The sequence below is a fragment of the Panthera tigris genome, chromosome D1, assembly GCF_018350195.1.
Source record: "Panthera tigris isolate Pti1 chromosome D1, P.tigris_Pti1_mat1.1, whole genome shotgun sequence".
In the NCBI taxonomy this organism is placed as follows: domain Eukaryota; kingdom Metazoa; phylum Chordata; class Mammalia; order Carnivora; family Felidae; genus Panthera; species Panthera tigris.
In genome coordinates, this window is record NC_056669.1 from 21,732,758 (window position 1) to 21,758,514 (window position 25,757).

At 40.4% G+C, this 25,757-nt stretch overlaps 1 protein-coding gene and 1 long non-coding RNA gene across 9 annotated transcripts in view; one reads left to right on the forward strand and one right to left on the reverse strand.

Moving 5' to 3' along the window:
• Positions 1–18,422, reverse strand: part of MSANTD2 (Myb/SANT DNA binding domain containing 2) — a 31,546-nt gene extending 13,124 nt beyond the window's left edge. For 5 of the 6 annotated variants that reach the window (XM_007074090.3, XM_015538750.2, XM_042957739.1 and 2 more), the window contains exon 1: positions 17,908–18,422. In XM_007074090.3, the coding sequence (XP_007074152.3) occupies positions 17,908–18,417 (510 nt within the window). In that variant the 5' untranslated portion in view covers positions 18,418–18,422. Of the gene's footprint in view, positions 1–2,252; positions 3,462–17,907 lie in introns of those variants that run through there. The other variant, XM_042957737.1, reaches the window with a different exon arrangement.
• LOC102969894 overlaps positions 17,434–25,757 on the forward strand; it is a 35,383-nt gene continuing 27,059 nt past the window's right edge. The window contains exons 1-2 of one of the 3 annotated variants that reach the window (XR_006208100.1): positions 17,434–18,611; positions 20,226–20,381. This is a non-coding gene — a long non-coding RNA (uncharacterized LOC102969894). The other 2 variants (XR_006208098.1, XR_006208099.1) reach the window with 2 other exon arrangements.

The following is a 25,757-nucleotide window of genomic DNA, read 5'->3' on the forward strand; positions in this document are numbered from 1 at the left end:
AATTAGTTTTAGTTTCTTACTGTGAGCACAAAAGGTAGAAAATAAAATAAAATAAAACTCCAAGTAGGAGAATAAATAAACACATTTCTGCACACAGTAAGAGGGGTATTATGAATACAGCATAAATTCCTACATAGAGATGTATATTACACCGAGCTAGAACTAATGATTAGGAAGTCACGTAAGGCAAAATCTATCTGGGGCCAGCAGAAGTTTTACTACCTATTTACTACCTGTTTTCTATACATCAAAATCTGGCAAACTGATTTGCCAATCACTTAATCCTTTAAAACCAGCCAACCCTAAACCCTAACAAAACAAAACTCAAACCAAAAATATAGTCCTTGCATCACACTCCCCCAGTTCTTAGCGCTACAGGGGAGGTTTGGCAAGTGAGAAAGCTTTTTATTCTTAAATATTCCTTTTCCTTTTCCTCTCCAGAATAGAAGTTCTTTTCTTTTTTGGGTCATGGATCCATCCCCAGAAAAAAACACACATACAAAACTGTTCCATACAATTTCAAGAACACGGACTCTGAAGAGCCCATACCAGAACCTCGGGTTAAAAACTGCTCTATACCATGTGGTTGTTTCTTCCATAAAAGAATATAACAGGTATTAGTCAGAAGCCCTAAAATAAGGTAGACTTAATTTGTGCATTAGGTTTGACAAGAGATTATAAAGATTGGGACAACCAGTTTAAGTAAAATTTATCCAGTTTGCTCCATATTCTGCTCATTTAGATAAAGCAGCATTAATATCTTCTTTAAGAGGCCAATTAGTCAAATTCCCATGCTTTTTGAAAGAAACAATTCCTAGCAGTAAGAACACACAGGGATATCAATTTACTCTTCACAAAAATATAGGTTTTTTTTGTTTTTTTTTTTTCCCACCTGCTAGGGAAGAAATCTTTTTCTGAAGTGGAAACTAAGCAATATTAAATGATTCATAAATTATGCTGATTATCTGTCCCAATTGAATCACATAATACTTGACCATTCATTATCTGATACACTTATCAATACAGATGCTACATAAATTACCTAAAGGAAATTCACGTATCTTGGAACAAGCATAGGAAAGGAAGCCTTGACTACTTTCCTTAGTAGTCACGATGGCTAAGCTTTTGCATCTTCCCATTTTAATACTGCCTAAAGACCAAAGGGTCTGAAAGGAATAGGCAATGTCTACACTAATTCAATCCCTAACCCAATGGGACTCAGTCTGATCTATTATTCTGCCGAAACCATTCATATCATGGTCAGCGATTTCTTAATTACTGAGAAGAATGACCCTCAAACTTTGTCCTTAACTCATTTGACTTTCCTGCAACACCTGATATAATGCCTATCTGTCTATGACACTATCCTTGCCAAATATCTCTTTTATATAATCTACTGATTGACAGGGGGTGGGTGGAGCTGCCCAAGGCTCTAATAGCAAACCAAGTTCCAAACTTCCAAAATATTATGGATGTTTTGAATGGAAAAGAGCCTCAGAGATCACAGAGTTCTCACTTAACAAATGAGGAGCCAAGGCCCCAAGACAAGTATTTCTTCAAAGGGGATTTGGAAAACAAACAAACAAACAAAAATTACCAAATGCCACTCATATAATGTGAATGCTTCCTAAGAGAACTATTCTACTAGATCATCAACTCTATGAGGTAGGAACTAGGTACGTCTGCCTAGTTCTCGGTTTCTCTGAGCCCAGAAGAGTGCCTATCACGTAAAGGTTCAATATACATTTATTAAGTAAATGAATTAAGGTAATTTTAATATTGCAAATCATTAGCAAGAAGATAAATTTTTTTTCTTACCAAAGAAAATCAAGGAACTCACTGTTTAACCACATGGTAGATTATATTTATAGAATCGATAAATCTAAGGTACGTAAGGCTCCTACTTGAAAAAAGCAGGAGCAGAAAATGGTATGAAGCATAGATACAGCTCAAATTAGCAAAGCAAATTCCCTTTGTGACAAAGGGAATAACTGCAGAGGGCCAGGTTATTGTAAAAAGATCTACCATTCTTGTTTTTAAAATTTTTCTCGGTGGTGGGAGAGGGGTCTCCTGCCACACAGACCTCTGTTGCTCTGTCCAAATTTTATGATTTCTTATGCCTTACACATTGAATAAGTAATATATTCAAGGATACAGAGTTCTGTCAAAGATAGAAAAGGAAAAAGACTCAATTGTTTCCTAGATTCTGAGAGGGTCAAACAGAACGACCACCAGAAACCAAAAGATCTTACCTCTCTGGAGCCCCAGTCTCTGTGGGGAACTGTCCAGGATTGAATGCTATCGACTTGCACTGCATTCCGAATCTGGCTATGAACGACTCACTTTTTTGTCTACAACTGGTCAGTACTGTCTTCATCGGGGAGAGATTCTTGTGTGGAACAAATAATTCAGGAAATTTTGATTCTCAGTGAGGATCGACTCCTCCAAGTTTTCTAGGTTCCTCCATGCTAGCTGGTGAGGGTCTTGTCCATTCAGATTATGAACAGAAAAAAAAACCCTCCAGGAGGACAATACTAATTGTCAAAAACAAACACCTTCCATTGCTCAAGGAACTATATTCATATGATCATAAAGTTTTTAACCCTATGCTGTAGGTAAATCATATCTCCTATTGGCAGTAATATCATAAAAGCCATACCTAGTAAGCATAGTCCTGTTTAAGGACTTCTTTGGGATACAAGAATCCTTCCAGGCATGAAGACGGGTAAAAACATTAGGGCTTTAGTGAACTACTTAACTATTTCAGACATAAGCGGCAACAGATACATTACAGTCATCAAAGACAGTCAGATACCACTATTTGCCTACAACCTCCTTCCCATCTAGTGGGGCGGGGGTTGGGTGGGAACCAGTTGTCTGGTAAAGAATTATCCTGGATTAGGTAGGTTGTTTTCATCTGACCTCCTACATCACCTCTGAAGTTGCTATATTAGCATTTCTGTTAGATTTTGTTTACTTCACACCCCGGGCACCATCTCAAAGTGGTATTCAGATGATATTTATTTAAAACGTTAACTTTTACTAATATGTGAGGAAAAAAAACCATATTTGAGTATTATCTACAGTATTTCTAGGACAGCAGGGGAGAATCATTCACCTTTAAAGGCCTCCCACACAAACACCCTGAATTGCACACTAACTGGTCCATAATCAACTATGTCTAAAATTTAAGAACTACACATGCATGCATACACATTACAATAACATCTCACACAGCTTTACCATTACATCACATTGCTTCCCAAACACAAAGGTACTTTCTACTGGTGGTAAGACCTGTGTTTAAAAGGGAAATGGTGCAGAGCAGTTACCCCACCCCCTCCAAAACAGGTCACTTTATTCCTTTCATGAAAGTTTTGTAGTCTTTTTTTTTTTTTTTTACTAAAAACTACCATCGATAATGAAAAAATAATCTATAATACAAATTCCTTCCATTAGTAATTTTTACGTATTTGGCTGTGACATCTAGATAAAATCATCTAAAAAGTAAGGTTATTAGAAATCCTCCATCAAGGTATCTGGGTACAAATATTAGTCTCGCCTGAATCTGGGTCAAGACTCAGTCAGGTGTTTTTTAAAAAGGTAAATGTTGACTTAAAGTTGACCCTTGAACAGCATGGATTTGAACTACAAGGTTTTTTTTCAATAAATATATTACTGCAAATGTATTTTCTCCTCCTTATGATCATCTTAATAACAATTTCTTTCCTCTGGAGTATTCTGTTGTAAGAATACAGTATAGAATAGATGTAACATACAAAATACGTTAATCCACTGCTCATGTTATCAGTAAGTCTTCTAATCAACAGCAGGCTATTAGTAGTTAAGTTTCTGGGGAGTCAGAAGTTATATCCAGATTTTTGACTGAACAGGGCATCAGTGTCCCTAACACCTATGTTGTTCAGGGTCAATTCTACTTCAAAAAGTGGTTTTGTTTTGTTTTTTTTTGTTGTTGTTTTTTTGTTTTTGCATTTTACATGCTGTAAACTACAGATCATAAATGCATGAAAAGAACAAATATTCATATGCTGACAAATACTCTATGAAAAACCTGAAAATAAGCATGTTTTAAGTGTATACATCTGTCTGTAGGCAACCTGAACATATTTAGAAAGTTGTTAGAAATTCAGGCAATCATAATACTTTTTATAGCTCATTTGGTAACATTTTTATATTTTACTCTTACCTTTATGAGGACTGCTAAAAGCAATAGCCATATGAAAAATGTACTGTCTACAAAAATGAAACATTTTCCATATGTGGCTCAATGTCCTGTGCAATGAAGGCAAAAACCATAACTACCATTTTCTCAGTGCCTACTTACTGTGTGTTGAGACTTAAGCAGTTTATATTTATTATTCCTAATTTTTACTTTAATGCTAAAAGAGAGAGTCCCAGGAAACAGACTGAGGAGTCTGTGCAGCAGGCTTACTGGGGAGGGCTCTTGAGAACGAATACCTGTGAAACTGACCGGAACAGGGTTGGGCGGACGAAGACGTTGGTTGACGAAGACACAGTTGCAGCAAAGGCCTCAGCTAACCCAAAGTGAGGTGTGGAAACCGGATGAACCTTCAGATTTGTCCTGAACTGGGGCAAGAAAACTGTTCCTTTGGATTTCAGCACGGACCAGTCACTGGATTCAGGCTTCCCTGGAGAGGGAGCCTTACCTTGGGGGAGACAGCTCCCTTGGGCGAAGGAATTCAACTGGAAGCTGTCACCAATCCTTGCTCCAGGCAGCTGGGGGAGGGGCTGGGTGTCTCATTCCTGGAGGAGGGGTCTGGGGACTATATCACATGTATGTGGAAGATATGTGATGCATTTCTATTTAACTGAATAGAGAGCTAAGGGAAAGGTAAGAGCTTATTATCCAAAGTCACTAACAGAACTTCTTTAATGTAAATTTAGGTTTCAAAACTAGGACCTGGTGTTCCTCTCTTCAGTAGACTTTGAAAAGTCTAGAAAGTCACTTTGTTTACCTTTTTGCCATAGTTGCCAGGAAGTTCACAGCTCATTTTAATATTTAGCGGATGTAACTATATTTACCTGGGTTACTCACTGCACCCTCTGATCTCTCATTTTCTATTTTTAGCTTTCTTCATATGCATATGCTTTTTTCGTACGTTTACATTATATATTCTAAACAACCCATCTCCTCTTTGTCATCTCTAAGAACACTTAGGCATAGGTAATGGATGCTCTATGGCCTCCTTTTGGTAAGCCACATCCTTAACCTTTTACTGCAGAAAAAAGTACTTCTACTTTGCAAATTCCTTCTGTAATTCAAACTTACTTCAAGAGGAGTCAGTAGTTCAATAAATGCCATCATTTATATAAAGATTTGAGTGAACCGAGTCTTTGACAATAAAAGCCTATTCTAAATGTTTTGATGCCTGTTGTCAACTCTTCCTTGGGAGTTCCAAATCAAACGTTTTTCACGTGTTTATAACCTTAGGACACCATGAATTATCTGCAAGAATTTTTAAAACCTGTGTTTTCCTACTGTGAGAAGTAACATGTATGAGCATAACATCCATCTGTACTGCTCTGTTTTGGCTATTGCATTGGACCGTTTATAATCACACTGTTGCCAAAATCTTACTTCAATTGTCAACATTTTTCAAAGGTGGGTTGATGGTTCATAAAGGGGCAATATACCACCTGCTGGCTTTGTGACATTATACAAATTAATCTCATTGTGCCTCAATTTCTCCATCTGTTAGGTGGGGTTAATAACAGTACCTCCATCACAGATTTGCTGTGAGTGTTCAATGAAAAAATACAAACAGAGCACTTAAAACAGTGCCTAAGAGCTTGTACTCAATAAATGTTAGTCATTTTGATTGTTACAAAAATAATAGTCACACCACATGGAGACCACTTATAAAGGTTAGTTCAAGTAGGGAAAGGTAACCCCAAAGTTTTATCACAAAGCACATGGTAGGAATAACAAACTGTAGCAGTCAGTATCAGAATCTCGTTTGGAAAACAAGTTTCAGTTACACCACATCATCTAGTGTTAAAGGAATGCTAGCTTGATTTTCTGAATTTTAGTTTTATTAGTACATAAAAGTATTTTACAGTTATTTTTGTTTGATAACACACGAGATCTACAAATAACAAGTTTACACCTAGATTTAGGTTTGTTACACATCAAGTAACATTGTTGTATAAACATGCTTTAGATTATTCAAGTTTCAGAAACACCTGGCTATACTAGCATAACTTCTTCAACCTTTTGCTCTTATTTCCTCTTTCTTTATAAAAGCTAATTATCTAACCATTTTCAAAGGTTTGTAGTCCTGGCAAGAATACGGTGACTAACACTGACATATAAACCAAAGGGGAAACAAGGAATCTTAACTAACCATAGGAACATGCCTCACTCACTGGGCAGCCTGCTTACAAGAAGCTGTAGGTAGACAAACAGTGAAGTATGAATGGCTCATATATTTTCCTGGAGTTCAATGGAACAAAAAACATGTAGACCTCTCATTCCTTTTTTGGTGCATGGAAATTTACTGGAAGTAAAATCAGATTGACCACCACTTCTTGAAAATTAGGGTTTCATAGATATGTTAGTTCTGCTATAAAGTTAAAATTTCTCCCTTGATTTTTCCTCTTAATTTTATAATGTGGTTTACATTACTTATATAAAGGAAAAAATATTTTATACTGTTCTAAAACAGGTACAATCTGATCCCTCAAAATCCAACTATTAACCACGTCTTCTAATTTGCAAAAGAGAAGGGACATTACCTGGTTATACAGAAGACTGAATAGGGGTGCTCATAATCTAATGACTGAATGACTATTAACAATGTTGCACTTTGCTGCTTGATGGGGCAAACCCCAGTGACAACTGGACATACCACAATAAAAAGATATAAAGTCATGTAAATCATTCTTAAGAAAGTAAAGGCAAATGGTAACATTTGGTAAAGGCAAAAGTAACATATAATGAATAAGAGCTCTAATGTTCTAAGGTCAACAAGGCTGATATCTAGTAATATCGTATTTGAGGCAATTTCTTTCTATTGTGCTAATTGTTTTGAATTGCATATTTTAAATATCATATTGGTTTCTACCAGAATGTAAGCTCTTTGAAGGCAGGAGTTTATTTCAGTTTTGTTCACTGATGTATTTCCAGTACCTACATCAATGGCCAGCACGCAGAAGCAGCTCAGTGGGTTTTTGCTAAACGAATGAATGAATGAATGAATGAAAGAAAATTCCTTAAGATTTTATATGGCAGTTGAGAGATTAAACGTAAGGTTGAGGTACTTTTTGACCTATCACACTCTTCTTTCTAAATCATAAACCAGCTCTTCCCATTTAGAGAAAGTATCTGCAAATTTAAAATAATAATAATAAAAGCAGTTTTTGATAGATACGAACTTTATTCTGGTTTTATTAATACCAATTACAAACATAATTGACTTATTTGAATAAATGAAATCTGAAGGTAGATAGTAGAGCGACAATAATACTGTGAGTTTCAAAAATTCAGGCTATTACAACAAAATAGTCTTACATAGGCTGAGAAAAGGCAACTAGAAGACGTATCTAAGTAAATAACTTCCATTCTATTGTATCAATTTATATTGACTGAAATATTATTTGGTAGCTCAAAATATGTAATTTATGAATACAGCCAAGAGCACATATATAAAAATAAACTGATGGCTGTTATTCCTAAAATGTCTGAGAATAAACACAGGTTTGTATTTTATACTAAGGAATAACAACACTTCCCACTAAGTGACAAGAGAACACTCACTTGATTAGTGCCAAGAAAAAAAAAGTAAGCATTTCCATTGGCTCTCAAGGACTCTCTCAACTACAACAGGTAAGAATTAAAACAGATTTAAATACATGCCTTTTTCCATTCGCAGACATTTTCCAATGATTTGGAATAGTAGGGGGAAGACTCCACATAGTTTACAAATTCCAGGTATTTGCAACATATGCATACTAGGCCCAGATTTGTTAAGCATTCATCCTGAATACTGAATGCTGTTTCTGCAATGGTCAACAGCAGGCAGAGAAGAACACACTGCATGAACCGCTCCCCAGCCCCAAACCAGGATTAAAGAGTACCCAATAATCAAAGCAGTCCCAACAATCAACTGTTTAAAAGTTAAAGCTCTTTGTGGTCCTGGTCTGTTTTTGAAACTCAAGACATTCTTTCTGCCATTTTTAAGCCTTTTTTAAACATTACATAGATACAACCTTCCAAGAGGGGGAAAACTGCTCTTCTACCTCAGCCTAGCGTACGAGCAACTTCCGAGTGCCTGTATGACAATCAATATCTGAAATTGGAGATATGAATTTTAGTTCTTGCCCTCTGGTAATGTTAGAAAAAAAGAGGGGAAAAAAGAAGGCAGGATCATCACTTCTGAAGTTTAGGGAGATTAGAATCCAAGAGTCTAGAGTACATCTTAGAGGTAACAGAGCTGTGCCAAAATGGTATTTTAGTTGGATTTCACTGGGTTCTAGAATCAACTCTAAAAATTCAGGCAATGAAGCACTGTGATGATCTTTGAGGACTACAACAAAGAATCCTGTGTAAGCTGGTAGAAGATTTAACAAACCCCATAAAATTTTCAGATTCCTAAACAGCCCTGCTGATTTTAGTATATCTGAAATCCATTGTCTTCTGTTTTCATGGCCACTGTTTTATTGTACCTCTTGTCTAGCTTACTGCAAGAAGCCTCTGAGTGATCTTTGTCCTTCCCATCTTACCCTTGCCAATTCATTTTCCACATTACAGCCAGTCCTAGGACCTAAGACTATGTCCACTTCCCAGCTTACAGCTCTTTGATGACTAAGTCTAGGGTCAAGTCTAAACCCCCTAGTACCTCATCTCACCTCTTATGTATGTCTCCAGTCTCATTTCTGATCACTTCCCACCTCCTTTCACCCTCTTCCCTCTAACCTCAGGCTCCAGCTAGCTAGAACTACATCACATAAAACATTTCACCAGACTATTGGGGACATGACCTGTTCCAAATTAATGCTTCTGAAGTTTTGATGCCTTAAATCTAAAAGAGCACAATGATTGGGAAAAAAAAAAAAGCCGATGTCACCTCAGTATCTTCTAATTTTCTTTTATCTAACTGCAGGTTATAGCCCACAAGTGGGATGAGTTGGGAAATCAATTTTAGTAGGTTGTGACCACCTTTCTAAACACCCCAAGTGGGAGATAAAGAGACAAGGCACAGGGGATCAAGAAGCGTCGTGGTAAAGAGGACCCAGGGCCAGTGAGGGTGGCTAGGGGGGAACAGGGTGAATGGGGAGCTGGTACAGGTTGGAGGGGATGGGTGCAGGGGAGGAGCACTTGAAGACTGCCAGTGTGGGGGAGGGGATTGGCTGAGCCCGCGGGCACAGTGCATACATGTGATAACCGGGAGGCGTCGTGCCCCACACCAGGTGTTGGCGTACATCAGCAAGACCACGACAAGCAAACCTGGGGTATCCCTGGTCTACTCCATGCCCTCCCACAACGTGTCGCTGCGGCTGCAGGGCCTCCTGGAGAAAGACTCTGGGTCCTCCCACTGCTCTGTGAATGTGCAAGACCATCGAGGCATAAATAGGAGCCACAGCAGCAAAACTTTAGAACTCAGTGTGCTGGGTAAGTGTGAAGCACACACTTTGCAATACCGCCCCAGCCCCCAGGGAGGTCAGGCAGGTCTCTCCCAAAAGGCTGCCTGTAAAGGTTGGAGGAGGGCAGATGGAGTGACAGAAGAGGGAGGCGGGGAGTGTAGGAGGTGGTGGAGGTGGGGGTCTGTTGGTTCCTGGGGACTGAATTTTTAACCTGTCTCCCTGCTCCAGTTCCTCCAGCTCCTCCGTCCTGCCGTCTCCTGGGTGTGGCCCGTGTGGGGACCAACATGACCCTGAGCTGCCAGTCCCCCAGGAGTAAGCCAGCTGCCCAATACCAGTGGGAGCAGGCACCCCCATCCGCCCAGGTTTTCTTTGCACCAGTTTTAGGTGAGGGAACTTCTGGAGACAAATGAGTGTGTGGCTGGGGCAGGGAAGGATGAGAGGTACCAGGAGGGGGGGTGGTGAAAAGGGGAGGCAATGCTGCCAAGTACTGGGGTAGAGGAGGTGTGGTGGTGGTGGTGGTGGAGGAGGACTACGTACCTGTAGGGAGGAGACTAGAGAAAGAGCCTACCAGGTACAGGCAACGTGTTGGGTGTGTTCGTGTGCTGTATACTTATGATACTCGAGAGGACATATGACCTGGTGGTTCTAGAGCCAGATTAGCTGTGCTCGAATATAATAGAACATACCAGAGGGCACTGCACATAGTTAAGTAGCATGTCATTTTGCGGATTAAATAAGTGAATATTTGCAAAGCACCTAGAACAGTGCATGGCACATAGTAAATGTTACAGAAGTGTTGGCTACAATCATTATTATTTTGTGGAAATGTTTCAGTTAAACATATATATTACGTGACTATTAGGCCACAGGGTAAAATATATTTCTTCTTACTATATGTTCAAAAGATGCATTGCTTTGGTTTTTTATTCCAGTATATAAGAATGAGATATGTAATAGATACCTGCACAACTACAATCTAACACTATAAAAAGGTTATCTATCAAAACATATAAATTGTCTACAATTGGTATGCCCACCATACTGTTATTCCAAAACTATCTGCTCCACCCTTTCTTGGTTCTTTAAGACACCACTAACGAGTCATTTGTAGATTCTAAGTCATACCTTCACCAAATGCCATGCACTATAGCAAACTGTTATTCAGTTGAAAGGCATGACGTTTTTATTTAATTAATTTAATTAATTTATTTATTTTTTTAAGTAGGCTTCACGACCAGTATGGAGCCCAACACGAGGCTTGAACTCAAGACGCTGAGATCAAGACCTGAGCTGAGGTCAAGAGTGGGATGCTTAACCAACTGAGCCACCCAGGTGCCCCAGAAGGGATGACTTTTTAAACAGCTTACCACTTATAAATCTTCTTTGAGTGAAATAAGTCAGTCAGAGGAAGACAGATATCATATGTTTTCACTCATATGTGGATCTTGAGAAACTTAGAAGACCATGGGGGAAGGGAAGGGGGAAAAAATAGTCACTTATAAATTTTCTGGAACAAATGCGGTATTTGGATGTTTCCAGTTTAAGATTCTTGAACAAAATATATTTTACTATACTGGCAGTTTACACTGTTCTAGGTTATGCTGCCTCTGGTCTTTTACCCCAAGTGCTCATCTCTAACTACCCTCTTCTACTCAGTTCAGTGCACTCTACCTTCAGGATCCACCTCCTGAAAGCCTATGATGACGTGCCTTTCCTGTGTATGCCTGAAGCACCATGAGCTTAATGTCAACGTGTCACACAGACCTTGCTCACAACCCTGTAACTGGTGCTTTTGTAGTCTGACTCTTTCACTGGAAGGTGGACACTCTGACAGTAAATGGTACACTGCAGCATCTCTAGGACCTACTGCACAAGGCACTCAAATATTTGTGGTGAATAATAATAATAATAAAAAAGTAAGTCCCTATTTCAGACTTTAGTATTTGGAGAAACCCTGTGATGAAATCTGTCAGCTGGGTCTGATGAAAGGGAATGGGTAAGATCTCCAAATCCTCCCACAGATTCTTGCACTTTAGCCAAGAGTTAAGCTCCACATCTTTCTCCTGCTTCCTAAGGACAGTGGAATTCAAGGGTCCAGTCCCGCTACGGCTGCCAAGAAAGATATCAGAAAGATGCTCAGAGTTCTAAAGCAGTGGCCTCCCACTGGGGTATTCCTACTCTTTCATGATTAATCAAGGCATCATAAAACCTTAGGGATTCCTGGCATTTCCAGCTGGCATGTATTTCTTACATGTAAAGCTTGGCCCCTGAATTTAAAATAACCAAAGCAATATAGGTTAGGGATATTGGTTTTCTTTAAATGTTAAGTGGAATATTGTCTGATCATCAACATTCTCAAGATACATTTGATAAAATCTACAGATACGAATGTTGCGTGGATTTTTCAGATTCATAGTACGTTACTGAGTACATTTTACAGTCAATGCTCATTTTATTCATCTCATACTAGATTTAATATTTCCTATATCCTATTAACATCCTGTAAACTTTCACCTATAACAAAAAAACTTTAATGTCCATTTTAAAATGTTCAAGAGAGTACAAAAAGTCTTTTGGGAGCACAAAAACAAAGTTTGAATATCATTATTCCAAAGCTGTTCTGGCCAATACAGTAGCCACTGGCTACATATATATGACCATTTAAATTAAAATTAAAGAAAATTAAAAATTCAGTTTCACACCGTCACACTAGCCACAGTTCAAGTGTTCAATAACCACCTGTGGCTAGTGGCTATTGCTCAGTGGCTGATGGACAGTGCAGACAACAGGACACATATATCACATAAAGTTCTATCAGACAGCATTGTCCTAGAAAATCAAGAATATGACACTGTTTGCCCTAGCTAACTGAGATTATAAGACTTTATTCTGTGCACTAAAAGCTCTTCCTCCCTAGTAGGGTGGACCATTTTTCTTTACTTGTATCAAGGTTCCTCCTACTCTGGGGTAAAGACACAGGGAGGGCAAAAAAAAAGGAACTTTGAGCTTCCCCTAAAGGTTTGAGTATGTAGCTAAGAAAACTGTTTCGTAAAATAGACTTCTTTAATACTCCAAATAACAACTTTTTACCTGCACTGTTCAATATGGTAGCCACTAGCCACATGTGGCATTTATAATTTAAAATTAAATTAATTAAAATGAAACACAATTTAAAATTCAGTTCCTCGGGCACACTAGCCACATTCCAAGGTCTCAACAGCCACAAGTGACTGGTAGCTATCACAATGAACTGTGTTAGATATAGAACATGTCCATCATCACAGAAAGTTTTATTACACAGCACTGTTTGTACTATGTGCTTTCTAAATTCTTTTTTCTTTTTACGTATCATCTTATTGAAGGATCCATAATAACTTCATTCCACTCTTTACTAGATTTCCCCAAATGCCAAGAAATAAACTCAGAAGACTATTCATCCAAAGTTTTAACATGTGCTTGTTAGACCCTCACCTCCTAAACTGAAAGACTGTAAGTGTATGGTCGGTAGTCCAAGATGGTCTATTCCTTTAAGATACACATCAAGCCTCTATCAGACTCACAAGCAGGCAAGCGTTCTGGAACACACAAGCCTCTGGATGACAGTGGCATGGGAACAACAGAAACAGAATATGTAAAAAATGGAAGCAAACAAATCTGACCCAATCTTTCTTGCAAACGATTTGAGTGGTATACCATATTTCTCGGAAATCTTTCAATGACAGTACAGAGGGAACGTCTTGTCTGCAAACACCAGAGAGAAATCCTCAGAGGTGGGTGGAGTCTATTAAAATGCTACACAGGGACACAGGTTATCTGCTGGCTTCAAGCCATCTTTACCTCACTGGTTCTCACAAACAAATGACAAGGCTTGAGGGCTAAAACGAAAGGTCAATATGTAATTTGTCTGCTAAAGCATGAATTTTGTTCTAAAGATTATAACAATTACTAATGAATAAATCTAAGCAATACCCCTAAAACACTGATCATTTTGGTTGCTAGGCAGAAGACTCCCTACCACTTTTAAATTTGTCTGATGAGCAACCAGTACTGATCCAGCAAACACAAGCTTTTTAGGTCATACAATCACCTTGCATTTCATCTCGAGGCAGAGCTAGAAGTACACATCTGTTTCAAAGACATAAAGCCAACTCTCAAGAGGCAAATTTTTGGAGAACACCCAAAAATATGGGACTTGAGAATGAGTTTTGCAGTGCATCAGATTAACTGACTGAAGTGTGAATACAGCATCTGGCTCAGAAGTGAATGCTTTCATGAATGCCAAGTCTAGATAGATCTTTCAACTACTACAGTATGGACTGTGATGAGATCTCTCCCTCCTTTGAAGTCATCACACTTATTGTCTGCTTTAGTCATATGACACTTAATCAAATACTGCCATCACATACCATCCCTTGTGTTGTCCAGCTTTTAACTCTTTGATGTGTCTATACATACTTCAACTGCACTGTAAGCTCTTTATTTATCCTAACATCTAGCATACAGCCCTGCACATAGTAAGCACTCAAGTTATATGGTGAATGGAGACATGATGAAAAGGCCTATAGAATAAGAGAAAAATCATGCAATCACCAGACAGAAAACCACCCATTTGTTTATCTGGCTCCAAAATTAGGGACGGATTTTCTTCTGGCAAACGAACAAAAAAAGCAGCAAAACTTCAGAACCAAACAGTAATCTGTGCAGTAAGGCAGTATCAAACACATCCATTTCCAAATGACTGAACGAATACCAATAAATGGACATGTCGGACTTCAAAATGAAACTCTTTGCAGCAATAAACAAACGTTTATATCTGACTTTAAGCTAAAACCCTGTGCACTTAGAAATATACACATTCACTTAACATGCAAAAATAGTACTTTGGTAGCAAAATCCAAGAGCTATTAATTTCAAAATTTACAATTTCAATAGATAAGAAGTCTAAAACAGTCCAAAAAAGGGAAGTGATGTGTTTTTCAGGTTATTCAGGAAGGTAGCCAGGGAAGAGGCTGGGATGGGACTCAGCTTTCTGATGCCTTCTTGTGATGAGATGAAGGCTGCTACTTCAACATACTGAAACTATGATTAAAGGAAAGTTTCCTGGAAAAACCGAAGTTCCTATATACCTCTTCCCTCCTTTCAAACTTGGAAGAAATTGTTTACTGAGTTTTCATAATTGCATTTTAATGCATATTTCAAATGCATTGAGCCAGAAATTTAATGGACACACAGGATATTCCTTCCCTGTGACCCTCTGACATGAATTCACATTTAAGTGAGCACACTAGTCCGTACAAAAAGTTCCTCATGGTCCATATCTTACTGTACTTTTTCTATTGTGTGAAATTCAAAGCACAAAAGATTGTTGAATTTCTTTTTGCAGTTCTCATCAAGACAATAAAGTAAAAGAAGAGCTTTCCGGTTGCGCCTGGGCGGCTCAGTCGGTGAAACGTCCGACTCTTGATCTTGGCTCAGGTCATGATCTCAGAGTTCGTGATATGGAGCACTGAGTCGGGCTCCGGGCTGACAGCATGGAGCCTGCTTGGGATTCTTTCTCTCCCCCTTTTTCTCTCAAAAATAAATAAATAAACTTAAAAAACAAGAAGAAGAGATTTCTGAATTACTCATCCTGAATAAGCATTTCTGAAACTGGGATCTAAAGATTTGCTTTCAGGTATCTGAGACTCTCTGAGAATTTTTTAAAGTTGTGTTTTTATTTTCATAAACATACTCTGTCTGGATTACTTGGGGACATCCACCTCATAACTGTGTAAGGCTACGGTGTCAGTGACGACATTTGCTTCTTTGCTTAAGATTACATTTATACTAAGTCTTCTAGAGGGACAGAGCTTAGTATTCAATGCAAAATTTTTCAAACTGGGTTTCAGTCTATGTCTTTGAATTAAAGTCTGAGTAACACTGATCTAGATCTCTATACTTTCCAAAGTTCTCCTTCTAGACTGTATTTGGTAAATTTAATAAATATGTGTCCAGTGTCTACTATGTGCTAGGCACGGAAATATGGCAGTGAATAAGAGAAACCAGAACTTGTCCTTACAGAGCTTATATTCTGGCAGGAAAGACCAACATTGTTAATGAAGAAATCTGGTTCCTTGGTTGAAATCACTTAACAAGTAGAGAAAAAAAAATACATACAGTTATCTGCCCTCCTGTCACCTACAACTGTTGATCAGAGAATCCACTGTCAACATGTTCTCAAAATATTCTAAGAGCTTGAGGTCAATTTGGTCTTATCTGTTTGACATCAGGTGAACAGATCCTCTTTTAAAAATTCTTCAGGGGGGCAGCTGGGTGGCTCACTCGGTTAAGCATCTGACTCTTGATTTCGGCTCAGGTCATGATATCATGGTTTGTGAGTTTGAGCCCCGCTTCCAACTCTGCGCTGACAGCATGGAGCCTGCTTGGGATTCTCTCTCTCTGCTCCTCCCCTGCTCATGCTCGCTCTCTCTCTCTCAAAATAAATAAACATTTAAAAAATTAAAAACAATTCTTCAGAGAAGCTCAATCTCCTTTCCTTGCTTTAGGTTATGCTTCTCATAAGTGGACAAAGACGCAACTAGCTATTTTCTGGTTGTTTGAGAAACAGTTTTATGGAGAGATTTATATTCATTGAGGTTTTGATTGCACAACACTTTACCCTTTTGATTGGGAAATTTCTATGGACAAAATCAATCAAGCCAAAACAGTTACAAATGCCTAAGTACACTTCTAAACTCATGAAAAGTTCATGGGTGGATGCTAACCAGCACGGTGCAAAAACTCCCAGAAATTTAACCTTAATGACCTTGAAATTGAATTTATAACTTTATTCTTTAATAGAACAATCAATGAGATTCAGAACACAGTGGCTCCTATTAGCTACTACTTTAATCCTGTCTATAAACTACTACTTTAATGACACCCTTGTTAAGGGGGTATATAAAAAGAGAGGGTCGTAAGAAGACCTAAATGTAAACATTATCAAGTAAACCAATTCAATTCTGTAATTGAGAAGTGGGTGCCAAATTCCCTGAACGACAGTCAATAAGTTTGAAATATCTTAGTTTCTGGACCAAATTTTCTAAGCGACAATGTCCCGGGATGAACACTACTTGAGCCAAGATCTCTCCAACTTTGGAACAATCTCCTCCCTTAGCGTGATTGTGATTGTTCTCACTGGGTTTTTACCCAAGGAGCTGGGGGGGAAAGTGCCATCCCTGCCAGAAGAGAAGTACACAGATACTATGACTATTAACAAGAAGTAGTTCATTGAAAACTGGGAGAAAGATTCCTACCAGAATCTTTTAGCAGATACTATGACAAGGGAACTAGCTTACCTAAAAGACAACTCCCTCTCTGCCAATAATACAAATCTGAAAGCCTAAAGGTCAAAACAAACAACGGAAAGATAACCTGGCTGCTGGTAAAAATTTCTAGCCCAAATTAAGCCTCTGTACCTGAACACTCAGATCCACAGATAGCCAGATGCACACTGAGAGCTTTACTTTTCACCACATCCGGCACAATAACTAAAGCAGGGAAAAACTGGCTTTCGTGAAGGAGCTTAGTCAGAAACATAGAAGGGCCTCAAGCCAACCTAACTCTGGAGACATCGACACTCTACAAATTCCAGACCAACTCTCAGCCAGGCTAACTTTAATTGTGCCCCTAACTCCGCGATAACAATACACTATCTGACTACAACCGAGCCTCTTCAATTCTCCAAAGCATCTCAAGTCTTATCCTTCGAAGCTCAAGTTAGAAAAGCAAGGCGACTGACACAAAGGCCAGTCGTCCAAAGGCGCTTTTTGCGTGGCTCTGCACTGCCACTCATTTGAAAATTCCTAAACTGAGGGCTCACCGGCCCCCCTCTTCTATCCTTCCTCAATTCCGCCCCGGCTGGTAAGCCTCGGCCTGGGAGCCCCTCAGCCTGGAACAAAGCGAGGGGCCCCGGCGGTGGGGGCGAGAGGCGCCAGCGACACGGGAACTGCCGCACAGCGCACAATGAGAAACTACCAACTTCAGAGCGTAGGAACATCAATTGGCAAGAAAGAGGGGCGGCGGCAGGCACGCCCAACTTCAAACTCAGGAAACCTACGGGCTGGCGGCCATCTGGAAAAAAGCCCCCTTCCCAGGGAAAGAAGAAAAAGGCGGAGGAGATGCGAATCGCCCACCGGGCCCCGGAGGGGAGCCCTGAGCTCAGACCGGCCCCCGCCCCCGAGGCCCGCTTCCCCGCCTTCTCTCTGCCTCTGGTTCGCTGCCCCAGGCCGGGCGGCCGGTTACCTTGATGCGCTCCCGGCACTGGGAAGGGGTCCGCTCGTAGCCCAGCTCGGCCAGGGCCCGGGACACGCGCTCGTACATGGCTGGCCCAGGGGCCTTGCTGCCGAACACCGTGCCGGCTCCCTCCAGCTGCTGGTACCGCGCCTCCACCAGCCGCTCGTTGCCCCATACTGCGATGAGCGCGTTCGTCTCGGCCGGCGTCCACGACATGCCCCGGCAGGCGGCGGCGGCGGCTGCCGCAGCCCCGCCACCGCCGCCACCAGGGGAGAAGGAGACCGAGGACGAGGCGGCGCTGCGGCCCCCCAGCCCCAGCCCGAGACCCCCAGACGCCGCTGCCCCCGAGCCCGTCGCACTGCCCGGCCCGAGCGGGGAGGCACCCCGAGGCGTGGAAGGGTCGGACAGCGATGGATTTCCGTCGCTCAGGCCACCAGGAGAAGCCGGGGAGAGCACCTCCATCTTCGGGATTTTTAGCGGCGAGTTGGCGGGCAGCTCCGAGCCACAGGGCGCAGCCATCTTCCAAGCGGCCGCCGCTGCACCGCCCGGAAGTGACGCGCCCGCGCATCCGGCCGCCGCGGTCTCCGGGGCTGCCCTCGGGCCTGGCTCGCCCGAGGGCGGGCGGCTACGCGCCCCTGCTGCCGAACGGAGGCCGTCCGCTTCCCCCGGCCTCTCTCCGCGGGCCCTACCGCGCCGCCCGCTCCTCTCCCGGGGTGAGGGGCGGGGATGAGGCGCGCCGAAGCCCCGAGCTGACGAGAAGGGTGGGGGCATGAGGGCGCTGGTGTGAGGAACAGATTGGAGCCTTCCCACTTCCTCTCCAATCTCAGCCCCCGGGAGGAGGGGTGAGGCCCGCGAGGGGGCCCAGAGTTAAGGAGGACTTGACCATTTCCCTCGCTCTCTCTCTTCTCTCCCTCCGCTCTGCCTCCCCTCCCTCTGAGCTCGCCTCGGGGCGCCGAGGCTGACGTCCAGGGCGGAGACTGGGGAAACCTGCCGAGGGCTTCTCCGGGAAGCGCCGAGGCTGAAGGAGAGCATTTCTGGGGGAGGCTTTAAAAAGCAGTTGTGGACCAGGGTTAGAGTTGGTTCGCTGTGGCTTTTCGAGAAACCCTTGCGCCATTATTTGAGGAACAGCAACTCTGGCTCCAGTTAAGATCTGTTTTCCAGTTAGCCTGGGTAGGTGTGACCATGTGTAGAAAAACTTAGATGTCTTTATCGCGTCTGTACTTTGTAGTTCAAACATGTAGGAACTCTGGGGCCCGGCAGAAAAGTTACTTTCCAAAACCATTCTCCATCATCCCCGATTTGGAAGTTGCCTCGTTTTCCTACTGTATTTCACACCCTGGAGTGTAAGGAGTTTGAAAAGACGACTGCCAATTATGGCAGCTCTTGTGACCTCTGGTAATTAGTTTATCAGCCGTTCCTGAATACTCCTCAAAGTGCTGCAGTTTAATGAACATTAGCACGCCAAAGCCAATAGTAGCTGTAAGGTATTTCAATAATCTTCAAAGCCAAATATCTGATTGTTTATCTTGAATCCTTAACTTAAAAGCCTCAGCGGATCTTTTTCAAATATGTGGAATTTTTTTTGGAAAGCAAATATTTGTTAGGTTTTTAAAAGAAAATGGAGCTGAGGGGGTGCCTGGGTGGCTCAGTCCCTCAAGTGTCCGAGTCCTGATCTCAGCTCAGGTGTTGAGTTCAGGGTGGTGAGTTCAAGCCCCCTATTGGGCTCCTGCCCGGTGTGGAAACAATGAATGAATGAATGAATGAATGAATGAATGAATAGATAAATAAATAAATATAGAGCTGAGGTCAGCTACACCCTAGAATCACACTAAGAGAATAATATGCTTAGAAAGCCAAAGGAATAAGCAGTAGGGATGAAGTAGAGGAGGTAACCGTCTCTATCATATTAAAAGTCCCCCATAGTTTTCAGTATGAGGAATCATAAAGAAGTTCCAGAATTTATGCTATATTTTCCTCTTTTTCTAAGAAAAAGACATGGTCAAACACCTTGGTGAAGAGTATGGATTCTATGGGAGTTGGGAAGGGGTTAAAAAAACAAAAAAGTTTGGATTCTAGAGTCGAAATGCCTGGCTTCAAATTCCAGTTGTGCAACCTCAGCCAATTTAGTTAAGCAATCTCTCAGTACCTTGCTTTCTTCATTTATAAAATGGGGATGACCTCACAGCATTGTTATGAGAATTAAATGGGTTGATACAGGTAAAGCCCTTAGAAGGGTGCCTGGTTCACAGTAAACGTTAGATGAACATTAGCTATTATCTCATTTGGGCTATGTGACAGTCCTCTCTTATGCACGATTTCACTTTCAGGGTTTCAGTTGCCAGTGCCAAAAGGCAGTCAGGAAGCAGATCGTCCTGATTTATGGCCAGAAGGTCAATAGCCTAAAGCTATCTCACAATGCCTCTGTCAGTCACTTCTCTTCATCTCGTGTAGGCAGTATCTCATCTCACATCATCGCAGGAAGGGTGAGTACAGTACGATAAGGTATTTTGAGAGCGAGGAACCACATTCACATAACTTTTGTTACAATACGTTGTTATAATTGGGCTATTGTTATTGTCATTAATCTCTAACCATGGCTAATTTATAAATTAAACTTTATCTTAGGTATGTATGTATATGAAAGAACATAGTACATGTAGAGTTGGGGACTATGTGTGCTTTCAGGCATCCACTGGGGGTCTTGGACCAATCCTCCGTGGATAAGGAGGACTACTGTAGGTTAGTTAATAGAGACTCTTTCCTTTGTCGCTTTCTCTCCACCACTAGCTTTCAGTGTCTTCATTTTCAGTTCTTTTAAGGGCTCTTATGGCATCTCAAACACCTGTCAAAGCAAAATTCACTCTTATTCCACCCAACAGTACGTTTTTTAATGTCACAAGGTATTTAATGTGCATGAAAGGGGAGAGTCATGCCTAAATCAGAGACTCCGAAGAGTTTTAAAATCACTGCTTATCCTGCTCTCATTTTCCCAGGAGCCTGAAAAAGAGCCTCCCTCCTTCTTTTGTTAATTCTGGATGATTCTCAAATCAACTCTGACTCATGCAGGAAGCCTTCCTAGATAAAGTGGGTTGACTGGGAAGTCTCCCTTCCCACAAACTTCTGTTTCTAGACATTATTTCTATATGCCCCCCCCTTTATTCCCACAGCTCATCAGTCTATCCAATGAGAAAAAGTGTCAAAAATAAAATTTCCAGTAATATCCTGAGGTTACAATTAATTCAATAACATAAAAGCCACTAATATGTACTACACAGTATGGAGGCATTGCTGCATAGGCAACCTGGATCATGTGCTTGTCATGCTGTCTAACCATGGCTGATCCTGGATTCCTGGAGCTGTGTGATGTGCTCCTTCAAGGCTTCATAGTTCAATCAGAATTTCTGGAATGTGTTTGAAGTAATGTACTACACTTTTTGTGGATTCAAATGGTAGCATGAGTAGATGAAAAACCTATTTGAGAGATAATGTATACAATGTCTCAAAATAATGTGCAAAAGAGGTCAGAACGATACAGAGTAATCAACCTGTAAACTGTCAACTACCTCCCTTTAATTGCATCATCCCCTTTTCCATTTCCTCCACAATCTATGCCCAGTATTTGTTTTCTCAACTTTTCGTTCTTTTTTCCCCCCGTTGATTATCTTCCCGATGCTGTATCTTTTATTCCCATGACCTGTTCATTCCATAACTAGAAGCCTGAATCTTCCCTTCCCCTACATCTCTTTTGTGCATTTCCTTACCTCCCTCCCCTCCAGCAACCATCACTTTGTTTTCTGTATTTATGAGTCTATTTCTGCTTTTTGTTTGCTTGTTTGTTTGGTTTGTTTTTTGGATTCCAAATATACGTGAAACCATATGCTATTTGTCTTTGACTTAATTCACTTAGTATTATACTCGCTAGGTCTATTCATGTTGTCACAAAGGGCAAGATCTCATCCTTTTTGTGGATGAGTAATATTCCATTGTGTATATACCATGTCTTCTTTATCAATTCATCTGTCAATGGACACTTGCGTTGCTTCCATATCTTAGCTATTGTAAATAATGCTTCAATAAACATAGGGGTGCATATAACTTTTCAAATTGGTGCTTTCATTTTCCTTTGGGTAAGTACCCTATTGTGGAATTATTAGATTGTATGGTATTTCTGTTTTAGTTTTTTGAGGAAATTCCATACCATTTTTCTCAGTGGCTATACCAATTTACATTCCCACCAACAGTGCATGAGGGTTCCTTTATCTCCACATCCTCATCAACACTTATTTCTTGTCTTTTTTACTCTAATTTTTTTAATGTTTATTTATTTTTGAGAGAGAGAGAGACAGAATGCGAGTGGAGGAGAGGTAGAGAGACAGGGAGACACAGAATCTGAAGCAGGCTCCAGGTTCTGAGCTGTCAGCACAGAGCCTGATGCAGGGCTTGAACTCACGGACAGTGAGATCATGACCTGAGCTGAAGTTGGACTAACCAACTGAGCCACCCAGGCGCCCCTCTTGTCTTTTTTATTCTGGCCATTCAGACAGGTATAAGGTGATAATCTCATTGTGGTTTTGATTTCCGTTTCCCTGATGATTAGTGAAGTTGAGTATCCTGTCATGTGTGTGTTGGCCATCTGTATATTTTCTTTGGAAATGTCTGTTCAGGTCCTGTGCCCAGTTTGTAAAGGGATTGTTTGTGGAGTTTTTGGGTATTGAGTTGTATAAGTTCTTTATATAGTCTGCATATGAACCCTTTTCAGATGTATCACTTGCAAGTATCTTCTCCCACTTAGTAGTAGCCTTTTCATTTTGTCGACAGTTTCCTTCACTGTGCAGAAGCTTTTTGATGTCGTCTCTGTAGTTTATTTTTGTGTTTGTTTCCCTTACCTTAAGAGACATATCTAGAACAATGTTGTTATGGCTGATGTCAAAGAAATTACTGCCTATGTTCTATTTTAGGAGTTTTGTGGTTTCAGGTCTCACATTTAGGTCCTTAATCCATTTTGAGTTTATTTTAAAAGAAAGTGGTCCAGTTTCATTTTTTTGCATGTGGCTGTACAGTTTTCCCAGCACTATTTGTTGAAAAGACCATCTATTTCCCAGTGCATATTCCTCTGTGCCCAGTGTTTGTATTTCCAACTTTTGTCTGAAGCCTCTCCTAATCAGTTGGAAAAAAGTTCTCCGTCTAGTACCCACTCACACAATTTAGCATTTCACATTAATGTTTTCTGTTTCAAAAGCTTTATTCATTCTGTTATATACTTACTCCCTTGCTGTGTTTTATGACTGTCAGTGTGTTTGCTGTTTCATCTTTTTTTCCCTTCATATTCTACATCAAGTCCTGTTACCTCTGAAATCTTTCCTAAATCTGACTACTTCTCAACTCTAGCCTCCATCATGTCTTTTCTGGACAAGTGGACTTTCTATGTGCACACTTGTCTGCTTACACAGTAGCCAAGGTGAATTTGGTTTTTTAAAACTTTTTTCTTGTGAAATGTAACATGAATACAGAGGAGTATATGAAACATACATGTACAACTACTCTATGGTTTATTATAAAGCAAATAGTGCATAGCCACAATCAAGTCAAAGAAATAGAATGTAGATAGCACTCTAGAAGCTTTGCCCCATAATCCCTTCCCGATGTTAAACCCTTATCTCCCTTATAGAGATAACCACTATACTGACTTGCCTTTCTTTATAATTTTATCACTGTATCTCATCCACCCAAGCACTGTCAGAAAGGAATGTAGGCCCACCTTGCCAAGCTTCCAACTTTTAAGGAAGGCCAGAAGTCTGGCTTTTAAATTTTCTTAAATTTAATTTTAAAATGTTGCATTATTTTTTTAAAAATATGGCACTGCAGAAAAAACAAATCTTTGCTGGTCGAACCCCTCCCCCCCAAAAACAATAATTTTACAATTATTTTTTTAATTTTAATTTTAAAATTATTTACAATAATTTTAGTGATGTATCCTACATCACTAAAAGTTTTTCCTGGTTTTGATTTTTTTTTTTTTTGTAAGTGAAATCACATGTATTGTATATCTGGCTTCTTTCATTCAGTATTATGTTTTTAATTAAGAGTCATCTATTCTGTATGAGGCTACAGTTTATTCATTTTCATTGCTGTAAAATACTCTTATTTTATGAATACGTCAAATTTTATTTATCCATCCTACTATTGAATTTTGGGCTGTTTCTAATTTAGGATATTATGAATAATGCTGCTACAAACATTCTTGTCCATGTCTCCCAGCGCATATGGTCAAGAGTATATGCCTTCCTCCCTCCCTTCTTCTCTTCCTTCTTTCCATGTGTATACCCAATTATTCCAACTCCATTTTCTGAAAAGACCATCCTTTCCCTCCTCCTTTTGCAATGCTATCTTTGACTTAAATCGAGTGTCCATATGTGCATGGGTCTGTTTCTGGGCTCTTTTATTACATTGGTCTATTTGTCTGTCTATTTTTCTGTGTTCCCTGCCACAATATCACACTGCCACAATAATGAGTCACACTGGCTTTATAATAAGGCTATGTCAAGTCGAGAAAGTCCTTCCTCCTCCTCTTCCTTTTCTTCCTCCTCCTTTTTCAAGAGTGGCTTTCTATTCTTGATCCTTAATATTTCCATATACATTTTAGAATTAGCTTATCAAGTTCTACAGAAAAAGCTGTGGGCATTTTGATTGGTATTACACTGAATCTATAGACCAATTTGAGAAAAACTGACATCTTTATAATAATTGGTCTTACAGTCCTTGAAAATGATGTCTCTTCAGGTGCCTGGGTAGCTCGGTTGGTTGAGCGTCTGACTCTTGATTTCAGCTCAGGTCATGATCCCAGAGTTGTGGGATTGAGCTGCACATTGGGCTCCCCACTGGGATCGAGCCCTTCGTCAGGCTCCGCACTGAGCATGGGGCATGCTTAAGATCGCCTCTCCCCTTGCCTCTATCCTCTACTCACACTCTCTCTTTCTAAAGAAAAAGAAAAAGAAAAAAAGAAAAGGAAATGATATCTCTTGGGATATATCCTTGGAATGATATCCCTTCATTAGTCTTTAGTTTCTCTCAATAAAATTTTATAGTTTCCTACACAAAGGTCCTATACACTTTGTTGGATTTATCCCTGGGTGGTTGGTATATTTTTTAACACTCTTATAAATGGTATCATTTCTTAAATTTTATTCTCTACTTGTTTTTGCTGGTATGTAAAAATACAATCGATTCTTGCGTGTTTATTTTGTACCTAGTAATCTTGATGGAACAGTCTTTTAAAACTGTAAATCATTACATGTCATTCCCTTGTTAAAAACCCACCAATGGCTTCTTATTATAAAAATATAATCCAAACTCTTCGCAGTGACCATGGTGATTTTAAAACATGTTCACATGTTGTTTGACACTCTTCCAACAGGAAGGTGAGTCTGCATTCCCTCCCCTTGGACCTGGGTGAATCTTTGTGATTGCCTGAATGAACCAGAAGTGGTAGAAGGGACACTGTGTGACTTTCAGGGATAGGTTTAGAAATACCCTGAAGCTTCTGCCAGTTTCTCTTGCTCTGAAAACCTCTAGCTACCATGTAAGAAATTGAGCTACCCTATGTCCATGTGGACAGAGAAAGCCAAGGAGCCAGAAATGTTCCAGCCTCCAGTTATTGTGTACCTAGCCAGACATGTGAATGCAGAAGCTCTGAGACAATCCTAGCCTCAGCCACCACCTGACTGTACCCACATGAGAGACCCTAGCAAGAGCTGCCTAGCTGACCCCAGGTATCCCCAGATTCATGGGCAAAATTAATGATTGTTGTTGTTCTGTGCCACTATCTTCTAGGGTGTTTTGTTATGCAGTGATAGGTAATT